Below are 11,926 nucleotides of genomic sequence, written 5' to 3'. Positions count from 1 at the left end.
TTCTTGCATTGAATTTGGGTCCTTTTTTTTTTTTGTAAGAGTTTTTGAAATAAAATACTTTATTTTTAAGTACAGTCACAAGAGTGGAATAGATTAGCACATCAGCTTTACATCCTAACCGGCCTCCCTACTTCCTTCTTTGATTATTTCCGTCTGGTAGCCTGAACCTTCTTCTCTTTAGACAAAAGTCAGCTGATGTTCAAAACCTTCCAATGGCTTTCCTTTTTCTCCAGTCTAGAGACCGAGCTTCATGCTGTGGACTTTCATGCTGCTACAGATAGGTCCCTGCTATTTCTCCACTGTCTCTCTGCCTCACTGTACACCTGTGTCAGGCCTTTTGCTCTTTCTGAATGCCGGATGCCTCACCCTTCTGGCCTCATTCACTTCTTACTTCCCCAGGGAGGCCTTTCCTGACCACCTCTTTACAGTTGTGATTTGCCACATCTGCACTCCCTGTCCTACCTTTTGAACTATTTTTTTCTTTTCCTTTTTTTTTTTTTAATGTTCTTTATTGCTTTTGAGAAAGAGCATGAGTGCACACGAAAGGGAGGGGCAGAGGGGATGGGAGAGAGAGAGAATCCCAAGTGCGTTCTGAGCCATCAGCACAGACCCTGATGCAGGGCTTGAACTCAAGAACCCTGGGATCGTGACGTAAGCCAAAACCAAGAGTTATACCCTTATGACTAAGACACCCAGGCACCCCTCTGCACTATTTTTCTCTGTCACCATCTCTCCTATCATACATGTCATTGAATATAGATTTTATAAATTTTACTCATTTTTGTGTTTACTATCCACTGCTTTCTCCAGCATGTAAGCCCCTTGAGGGCACCAGGGTTTTTTGCTGAGTATACCTAGCACATAACAGCATCTCCAAAAGTAATTTGTTGAATAAATGATGGAAAGCCTATGTGGAGCTTTGATTTCACAGACCATAGTGGGATGCTGGCAGTGCCCAGCTTCACCTTATGTCACAGAGATATGAATACTCAAGCTTGGATCTCTGCCGCTTTCTAACCTGTTCAGAAAAAGGGGTACATCTGTAGGCTTGAAGTAGCCTCGAGAAAGGGGGTGGGTTGATTTACATCAGAAAAACAAAAAGTTACTTCTGGGAGAAGAAAGTGGTATGAAGGCAGAAATGGAGAGAAGGACAAAACAGCCTCTGGTGGAGTAAGTAGGATTTGGGGGTAAGGTGTCCACACATGTTTAAGGAAGATTTGCTTTATGCTGCTTACTATAATTTTTCTTTCAAAGTACAGCTCATAGATACTTGGCTAGGCTTTTGCAGTGTGATTTGCAAACATGCAGAGGCCTAGATCTTTCCTGTTGCAGAAAAGGAAAAAGAAATGTCCATGATATATATAATTTTAGTGCATTTAAGAATTCTAAAATTTGCTTCAAATGAATAACCTAAAACAAGAATGAATTAGACCCATATTTATGTTGCCATGGTTAAATCTCAAAAAGCATAATGTTGAGGGGGGTAAAAAGTAAGTTGCATAATACCTATAATTTGTAGTGTGTACTAAAGTATAATTTCTACCAAAGTGAAAAAGTGTAACTGCCACAGAAATATAAAATGACTGCATGTTAAAGATTTTATTTGTTATTAACTAATGAGGATAGCAGTAATAGATTTAAAAAGATGAAAAGATTTTGAAACTCAGAGGTAGGTATGCATATGTGTACATATATACATATATATATATTTTCTTAATCAGGAATGATGACATGAATTTGCTCGTAGATGCACAAAACTGGTTATTATCTTGTAGGACAATGCTATTAAGTGTTTGGGATCATCCTTTCCTGGAGATTATCAGTTGTATCTGGACCATAGAAAATTTGTTTGCATTTTTGTGGACAAGAGTCATTTGGCTTACTACCAGTTTCCTCCACTTTATCTTCTACCCCTACAGAGTTTTAAAAATAGCCTAGTCAGTAAAAAGACCATAGAAGTTGTCCATCCTTAGAAAAATCAGGTAATCCCCTAGGGAGTCCACTGTATAAAGCCTAATGAGCCATTGCGAGGAAAGCCATCTATCTCTTTTGCACAATCCCACATCTTTATCAGTTTTGCCTCATACGTGATACCATTAGTGAAACTGTACACACGGACACAAGTGTTGTTAGATGCATGTCATTGTGCTCAAGTACCAAAATGAACGGGAATGCTCCCAGCCACAATTTTTTCAGAGTTGTCTGGTTGGGAGGTGGAACGTGTTTATTGTTTTGCATGTAAAAGGGTACACTTCCCCCATCTCACCAATATGATTGGGAATGAACATGGCAAGGTGATACCATTGTTCAGTCCAGACGGTGGGAATTGTTATTTTTCTGTAGCTTCTCTATTTTAAAGCGTCTTGGACAAAAGAACAATAAATTTCCAAGTGTTTTTCTCATCTGGCTGTAGCTCACTCATTGTACAGATACAGAAAGTGAAGCCTTCCTGGTTTGTAGCATGTATTCAGCAATACGACCTGAGCTACACGGCTTCTGTCTCCCTGTCATGCCCACTTCCTTCCACTTGAGCTTTCGTTTTTGTTAAATGAATATTGAAATGTTCAGATTCTGTTAAGGGATTCAAAGTAGCACCTGTTCACATCCCATGAAGCTTTGATCCCTAATGGTCTACCTTGCACATTTATCAAGTTGTTCCTCGAGATGAACTAATACATAGGAGCCTAGCGTCTCTGAAATCCTGGGGCCCTCCTCCCACGGGTTGGTGGCCTCTCAGTCGTGGCCAGTCATACGTGACATTGAGCCTTTCAGGGCGGCTGTGGATGTTGGAGATGACTGCCCGTTGTGGTTTCCCCTCTGCAGCGTGTCCTGCTATGGTCAGACATGATGAGTAGTCATGTCTCAAAATGAGTGTCATTGAAAACTGAACTGGATCTCAGCTACTCAGAACAGTTGCAAAAGGCCACAGTCTGTGCAGGCGTTCCAGCTTCACCAGCCCTCGTACAGGATAACGAACAGGTTTCTTCAGCCAGGGAAGATGTGACAGATTCAGCTGTGAAACATTTACAGGCCCAGCAAGCCCTTCATGTCCTTAGCATAAGGACAACCTGGGCACGTAGAGAATATGTTGCTTTGGACCAAAAATATGTACACCACATTCCCTTCCCCTCCTTCAGCTTGGTAGCCCGCATACCTCTTTTCCCTCACTTTTTTTTTTAAAGATGACTTGATTTTTTACTGTTTATTTATTTTTGAGAAAGAGAGAGACAGAGAGTGCAAGGAGGGGAGGGGCAGAGAAAGAGGGAGGCAGAGAATCTGAGGCAGGCCCCAGGCTCCAAGCTGTCCGCACAGAGCTCTGTGACGCGTGAGATCATGACCTGAGCTCAGGTTAGACGCTTAACCGACTGAGCCACCCAGCTGCCCCACCTCACACTTTTGAGTCAGGCCTGACTTAGATGGTGAAATGTAGGATCTGTCTCTTTATCTTCCTAGCAAACGGAAGGCACTGTTTGTAGTGACTAGGAAATCCGGCAGCTCCTTGCGGAATGCTTTGGTGATGGGAACAGTGAGCTCAGAGCAGGACGGGTGCCCTGGGCAATCCTCACATCACCTGCCTGAGCCAAAAACCACGCAGACAAACACTTCCTTGTGCCGGCCTTGTGTCACTCTAAAACATCTCCGCCCCCGTGCACATCTAGCCCTGACGTTCTTCAAGAGTGTTCTGTCCCTCCCTGCCTTGCCTCCCAGCCCCCAGGGGCTGACCAGTCCCACTCACTGACAAGTTCTGTCATTGTATTTCCACCTTCCATTCTTCTCAGATCCCAGGTCCACCCAGTGAGAAGTACTTGTGTTTGTGTGTATGTGTGTGTAGTTGGTCCATGGGGAGAGGAACCAAAGGAATGAGGTGAAAAGAAATACTTAGTTGGCATTATCATTCTCTCCTTAATTCACAAGTAGTCAGTGGCTGTCTTCTTGGGCCAAATGCAGATTTTGCAAGTAAAGAATCTCTGCCAATGTGTCACCTTCCAAACTAATAGAACAATCTGAGATGTTGTCCAGAAGCAGAGCGTCTCCATGTGTTGCTTCAGGTGGTAAACTGGGGAGGAGGTGGTACCTGGTGTGGTCCACAGGAGTGGACATTCCTGTGTTTGGCTTCTAGATCCGAGCACCGGCAGGGGAAATGGCTTCCATTCCTTTTTCAAGAGTGAAGCAGACTATGGGACCAGTAGTTGAAACTTGAATTAAAAGCTCAAACTACTAGATAAGGATACATTTCAAGCAGGCTGAGATTTCTGCTATTCCTATTTTACCTGGTAAGGAAGGCAACCACTGTGTCTCCTGTGGGTGACCCTGCTTAAGAAAAAGTCAGCAAGCCGAATCAGCTTAGTCGTGCTGGTGGCAGAGAATGAACCTCAATTTTGTCCAAGTGGCAATGTAGCTAGTCTTTCTTCCCTTTATGAATTAAATGAGTGTGTGGCATAGTCACCACCACTTGGGGTCCCTGATTTGTGATGCCACGAGCTTCTCCTTACATCTTCAGGAAAGAGCCAGAGGTCAGCTCGGCCTCTTATAGCAGCACCATGACCATTAATGTGGGCAGTGCCAGGTGCTGTGGCAGTGTAGGTAGTAAACATTCATAGATCCTGCCAACTAGGAGTTGTTTTACTCAGGGTTAAAATCAGATTTTAATTCATTTATTGGGAAGCAGGTACCTAGGGCAATACAATTAGGTGACTGTCAGACATATCAGAACCAGGTCGCATGGAGGCTGGATGACTGCCATAATCCTCTGCCATTGGAAAATTGTCTGAGAGTACCTCAGACTCCTAGGACTGTAGAAGTGCTAATATACATATCAGGAATTGATATTTGGGGGTTAAATACAGTATAAAATGTCACTTTACCCTTAAGAATGTTAGCAACAAATAAATGAATTCGCAAGGCCGAGTCCCTAGTTCATGACTATAGAGATTTATTTTGTGTATACAGAGGAGTCTGTCTTGACCTGTGTTGTATAAAGTCTGATTTTGTGTATACATAGGAATCTTCCTTGGCCTGTGTTTTGTGAAGGCTGGATTTGTATTTCATGTTTAAAAGCTTCCTGTTTGATTGTTGACCGATTCAGGAACAGTTCAAGTCTGTTAAAATTTTAATACTGTCTCTCCCTTCATGCTCAAGGTCCATATAGAGGTTGGGGAAGACCCTTTCAGCTTTGCTTGTTCACAACATTTGTCAATAAGATCTGCCTCTGATTATTTACGGTTTTGTGCAAAATATTCCCAGCACCTTAATTATGGTAAACTACTGAAATTCTGAAACAATTTGCTTTTAACTTTTTTGTTTTTGCTCACATATTCCTAAATGAAGAATCTTTTTTATTTTCCGCAAAATTGCATTCATAATCATTTTTTGGTAAAGACTACAAGTCTTTATAGAGAATAGGCAAACACAGGATGAATGTCATATAAACTTTTACTATATTTTTCTATTTTTTATAGTGATCATGCAAGTATATTCCATTTGCAGGTTTTATTTAGACATTTCTTTTTTTAAGATTTTTTAAATTCACTTTTCTTTTTTCTGAGACAGAGAGAGAGAGCGCAAGTGGGGAAGAGGGGCAGAGAGAGTGAGGGGGAGAGAGAGAGAGGGAGAGAGAGAGAAAGAGAGAGAGAGTTTTAAGCAGGCTCCATCATGACGTGAGCTGAAATCAGGAGTCTGAGGCTCAGTTAACTAAGCCACCTGGGTGCCCCTGAATCACATTTTTAAAATCAGTATTTTTCAGCCTTTCTGGCTAGACTTTAAATAACTGAAACAGTTTTGAAAATTACTTCTGTTTTTCTTTGATTTAAATTTAAATTGATTTTGCTTATAGTAGTATACTGGTCATTCTGTATGTTTGTTAGGAAAATTCTGGTTTTTATTTAAGTTTTTTTTCAGGAAATACCATTTTGTAGGTTTTATCTTTAAGTTTAGATATTTTACCAGTAACCCTATTTAAGATAATCATTAGGTTACTATTTCTGTTGATAGACATTTATTATTGAAAATTTTATTTACATACATAAACACCAGTAATTGAATATCAAGAGAATATCTTCTTAAGTGATTTAGATCAAATGCTAAATGTAAAAAATAATACACATGGCCAGTTTTCTGGCAGTTAACTCGTGTTTCAGTTAATTTGCTCAGTTAACAAATAACTTTGCTGAGATTTCCAGGTTATAAATCATTTATAATTTCTTTTATTAACCATAGCAAGTTGGTATGTTTAATATTCCTGTATTAAAATGAAAGAAGACATTAATTTGAATTATCACTAAATTATACAGTATCTTTTTAAAACAATCATACTATCTGATTTAATGATTATGAATTTAATAGGTCAAATATGGTTCTTAATAGATGAGTTGATAATATCACAATCTACCTTTATAATTAAGTATCAAGGGTCTGTTCTTAATCAGCAACTTCTTTAAGGCTGAGTAAACATGATCTTAATTAAACTCCTAGATAAAGCTAAGGGATGTTGATTGTTCCAGTAAGGAAAATAAAATGATGCAGCCTGACCTTAAGAAATTATAAATATGGGAATGTTGATAAATGATAATGAGCAGCAAACATTTAAGGGAGAGAATTGGTTCCCAAGTCAATATTGTTGAAAGAAATTGAGTTTGGTTCTGAAATGTATTATTTGAATACTTAGAAACGTTCCTTTCATATATTCTCTGCAAAGTCTCGGATTCGTCCACAATACCTTATTTAGAAGTCAGGTGAAAATTTCTCTTTGAACAGCCTGTTATAACAGGTGTGTTCTGAATTAAAGAAGACATTACACTAAACCTTTAATGGTGGTTGAGGGCAGCCCTGGTGTAGAAGGGCAGAATCACAGTCCCCTGAACATGCCGGGTTTTATTAACCTTTTTCTCACTGCTTGACTGATAATAGAGAGTGAAGCACCAATCTGTATTAAAGGAGAAGCAGATGAAAGGGAGATAATATTCACCTCCTCATCAGCCAGTTTTGCATGTGTCTTATTCTTTGCTGCTTCTGAGACTTATTTCGAATCAAGATAGGCATTTTATACCTTTGTCCTGGCAGAAACAGGAAAAAGTAGCTGCCCTGTGCCCACAGGTAGTTTATTTCTATTGAGTGAGTACTGGGATTAAAACAGTGGTGGTGTGCCTCTGGCAAAACATTTTTACTCTTACTTTAATACCACCTGGATTCTAATTTTTTTATTCCAAAATATTTACCTTAATAAGGACTTTGAATGTAGTATACAAGATGAAAAATGACTCAGTAGAGAAATACCTATCTCTTAGGCATCGGCTGTTCTGTTGACAAAAGGCACAAATAGGAAATTTGTCTAAATAATTAGATTTTTAATTAGTGCATCATCATAAGATTAATGTCATTGCGCTTCATTGCATGTAATTTTGTATTAGGAATTTCATGTCATCCAAGATGCTACCTGTGGTTTGCTGATTTGAATCCTTAATTTATCACTTGGGTGTATGGAATGTCACCTATTCGCAGTCAGGAGTGGAAAGAAGGCATTTGATTATAACTTCACTGCTGGTGAGGAATACTGATGGTGTTATGCTATATGAATACATTATATTTTCTAATATCCAAGAGGCAGCCACCCGTCAAATATTAGCGAGTGCATCTTAACTTGCAGAAATCTAAGCAATAGCACGAGCAGATAGGTTGCCCAACCTCTGGTGTGTGTGTATGTTGAATATACCTGGGCCTGACCCATACTCTATTTGCTTTTTGCAACTTGGTTTTTGTTTTTCCTTTTGACAGTTGCCGAACAAGCAACCGGAAAAGTTTGATAGGCAATGGACAGTCAGCAGCATTGCCTCGACCACACTCACCTCTCTCTGCTCATGCAGGTAATTCATGACCCTTTCTTCAGTTCTGTTTTACTTTTTGCTGGCTCTTAAAATAATCCGAGCATGTTGAAATTCAGGTGTGTCTTTATACCTTATCTTGGTGTTCCTGTTGGTTCATTGCTACATTGTTCTTTCAGGTATGTTAGGCCAAAACTGGTCCTCTCTGTCAGAGTGTTTGTGCTCTGAAATTGAGAATTTCTTTTTATATGGGATCCTTTTTCAGTTGTTCATTTCTCCATTTCTAAGTGTGTGGATGATGCAAGACCTATTTCCACGTTGGGACTTTCTTGGGGAATGCATATATGTTCGTTCACATGAAGAGAATTGGTGTTAAGAACTTTAGGGGAAGAAAGATAACTTGTTCTCTACCCTTCTACATTCTCCATTGGGAATCTCGTAACCAAAGACAGGTTAACGAGAGTAGAACAGACACATTTACTTAATAGAAGATTTCCATGACACAGGAATCTTCATAAGCAAATGAAGACCCATAGGTGAGCTAGGTCTGATGAAGAGTAACACGTTGTGCAAAGATAGGACAGAAGTAAACTAACTCAAGTAAACTGGGGCAAATTTAGCAAGGGCTCTGCATTCACAGTCGTCTGTGTCCCTTGTCTGCTCCTTTGCTCAGAGTCTAGGGAGGACACCTCTCACATGAGGACTTGATGTTCTTTAGGTCCAGGTCCGAAGAACCTTGCTGCGCATGCCATTTCTTGTATTTCTTCAGCCTAAAATACTTAGTTTGTCAAGATGCCCTTATGTTGAAGCCATGGGTCTTAACCTCCAACAGAACTATTCAGCATGTTTTCTCCCTAAAAGTTGAGCTTAGTGTTACTTACATTTGCTCTTACAAACAGTGCCGCCATGAATAGTCTGGAATGTTTCTTGTATGTGTGCCAGAGTTTGTCTGAAGTTTAACCTGGTAGTGGCATATATAACTTATCTATTACATTTATAATCTCTATAGGTACAATAAAGATTTAAGAGGTGAGACCCTTAATTTTAAGCTTATTTAGTGTGTGTGTGTGTGTGTGTGTGTGAGAGAGAGAGAGAGAGAGAGAGAGAGAGAGAATCATAAGCAGGCTCTGTGCTGTTAGCTCACAGCCCAACATGACGCTCAAACTCAAAAACTGTGAGATCATAACCTGAGCTGAAATCAAGAGTCAGACACTTAACAGATTGAGCCACCCAGTTGCCCCTGCAAGTACAAATTACAAGGAAGGTATAGCCATATTTGAAAAACCATGCAGTGAAGATTGATTGGTATGTTGTGGGGTTTTTTTGTTTGTTTCTGCTTTTTTTTTTTTTCTTTTAAGTTATATCCATGATGGTGCAAGAAAGAAGGATTAATTCCAAACAGGAACATATGGGAGAGTATGAAGGAGCCACTTGATGGAGATGTTGAAAAGCCAGACAAGACTTGAGTTGGCAGAAATGGAGTGGATGAGAGAAGGGGAATTAGCAGTGTAGCTGCTGTGGGGTGTTGTGTGTGCGTTACTGTAAGAGAATATAAAGGTGGAAAGACAGATGAAAGCCAGAGAGCATAAGGGATTCTGATTTTGAGTGCCTTTCAAGGACTTTGGGAAGGATCTATGTTTTGGGAAGCTGTCTGCAGGATTGTGAAGGATAGTGGTTAGAAGATGAGTGATTTAGCCTTTAGTCATTGTGCACTGGTGGGCACTCTCACCCCAAGGGGCTTTCTGATGATACTCATTTCCTATTTAAAAGTCAAATCATTACTCTTTCCTGGAAGGCATTCCTTTTGCTCAGAGTTGCTTTCTGATTGAGAGTAGGAGTTACCTGTAGCATGTTTGGGGAGACAAAGGGAGGGAGAGAGATGGTTGCCTCTTTGGAATGAAATGTGTTTTCCCTTGAGTAGGGAAATAAAAGTAAATAAAAAGTAAATAAAAGATGGCAAAGTGAAAAAGGTGACACATGCACTGATAAATGGTGATCCTGAAGCAAAATCACTGAAGTCCCGAAATGGCACTCTAGACTGTCCTAGAAGCATGTTCTAGACTATTCATAGCAGCATTGTTTGGAAGAGTTGAACATAGGAAGCAACCTAAATAGCCATCCACTGGTTGGGAAATGGATAAATGAGTTGTGGCATAGTCATCCCAGAACGCCATGCACACAGAAAACAAATGTTAGAGGGCTGTGCATATCCATGTGGATGAAACTCAGAGGGCTGGGCAGAAAAAGCAAAAACCACAAAAGAAAATTGGTGAAACCATTCCTGTAAGGTTGGCATGAGGCTACAAAGAATATTTATCCCTAAACACAATATGTAGCCTCATGCCAATATACACACACATAGTCACACACCCATTTATATGTAAGTATGTGTATATATACCTTTTTGTACGAGTCTAAAGGAAAACATCATTTTAAAGGCCACTTACATGACAGTAGTTCCCTCTGAGAAGGTGTGAGGAGGATATCAGTGGGCGAGGGGTAAACACTTGGTCATACTGTATTTCCAGAGCTGCTTGAGGGGTACCCAGCTATTTATATTATTACCATTTATACCTTGGAGATTTCTATTACATTATTGTCCTAACAGCACAAGGTGACAGAGAGGCAGGCAAGGCCCAATACCTACTTGGGAGCTAGACTTCTGTCTCTACATTTTCTCTTTCACAGTGCCCGGCAGTATATACAAGTGCTATGTATATCACGAATTTTATTTCTGACATAGAATTCAATGGCGATGAAAAAATTGAATCCTACTCCTCTTTGTAATGTTCCATAGTAATTGTACCCTATTTTATGGGCCTGTTGATTGGTCTTTTATTGCTGTGATTTTCTTCAGTGCTAATATTGAGCTTAAAGAAAATGTGCTGAAGACTTTAATGATCCTTTTAATTATTTTTCTTTTTCTCTGTGTAGACTTGGCATGAATTCTTTTCTCTTCAAACATCACTTTAGTATTGAATCAGAGGAGTGGGCAGAGGGAAGCCTGTCTTTCAGGTTCTGAGAGCATTTTTCCTTAGGTTGTAGAGGCAGCATGTTTTTCTTCTCTCCGAACGAGCTCTGTCAGACATTTTTTGTGTGTGAGAAATGACATTTATCGCCGACTGGATGTTGCCTATTTATGTATAATAAGAGGAGAAAGTGTAATTTTTTTAAAGTTTATTTATTTTGAAAGAGAGACAGAGAATGAGCACAGGAGGGGCAGAAGGAGGGAAAGATAGGGGCGCTTGGGTGGCTTAGTTCATTAAACGTCCAACTTCAGCTCAGGTCATGATCTGAGAGAGAATCCCAAGCAGGCTCTTTGCCCACAGAGCAGAGCCCCACTCAGAGCTCAGACTCACAAACCATGAGATCATGACCTGAGCCGAGGTCAAGAGTCAGACACGTAACCCACTGAGCCACCCAGCTGCCCTGGAAATGTAAATTAAGACCTTTTTTCTTGGTGATATGAATGCCTGCCCACTCACCATGCCTCTTTATCTCTTATTGCTACCTCCTCTGTTGTGTGTTTGATACACAGAATGCCAGGTGAGAGTTTCTAAATGTCTTTAGGAAAAAACATAAAAACAAAACCAGAAAAGCTATCATCTCTCCATGCTTTCTGACCCAAAAGATAAGTTAGACTTTCATCTCCCTGTTTCTCTCTCTCTCCATATCTCTCTCTCTCTCTCTCTCCCTCTCTCTCTCTCTCTCATTAAGGTCGGGATTCTGTGAATCAGGCCACTCATCACTGGCACATGAATTAATACCTATCAGATGAATTGATAGAGATGAGAATGTGAATTTATTTCTGTGCTTATGTCAGTCATGCTCTAAGGAAAAAGATACTGGCATGGTCCTCTGGAGCTTATCTCCAAAAATAAAATAGTATTTGTTGAGAGCCAGGGATTTCTAAAAGAGCAGTGAATGGGAGTCCCATTAAAAAAAGAAAGGTAGACAATCACAGACTCATAGTTCCAGGAAGAGTCTAAGCATGAAATTTAATTGAGAATTACCAAAGGAAAAGACTAGTGCCTATCTCCTAATGTGAAAATTTCTCTGTAATAAACAAAATCAAAAGAAAATAAAGTGTGAAAAATATTTTGATGCCC

General features: G+C 39.9%; 1 protein-coding gene across 1 annotated transcript in view; it reads left to right on the top strand.

The window, feature by feature from the left end:
* MAST4 (microtubule associated serine/threonine kinase family member 4) overlaps window positions 1-11,926 on the top strand; it is a 167,742-nt gene that overhangs the window by 42,198 nt on the left and 113,618 nt on the right. Inside the window, exon 3 of the mRNA XM_077773585.1 lies at window positions 7,771-7,859. Coding sequence (XP_077629711.1) covers window positions 7,771-7,859 — 89 coding nt within the window. The remainder of the gene's footprint in view (window positions 1-7,770; window positions 7,860-11,926) is intronic.

Source organism: Crocuta crocuta, unplaced genomic scaffold (genome assembly GCF_008692635.1).
Source record: "Crocuta crocuta isolate KB4526 unplaced genomic scaffold, BGI_CrCroc_1.0 scaffold383, whole genome shotgun sequence".
In the NCBI taxonomy this organism is placed as follows: Eukaryota; Metazoa; Chordata; class Mammalia; order Carnivora; family Hyaenidae; genus Crocuta; species Crocuta crocuta.
This window is presented reverse-complemented; position numbering and strand designations above follow the sequence as displayed.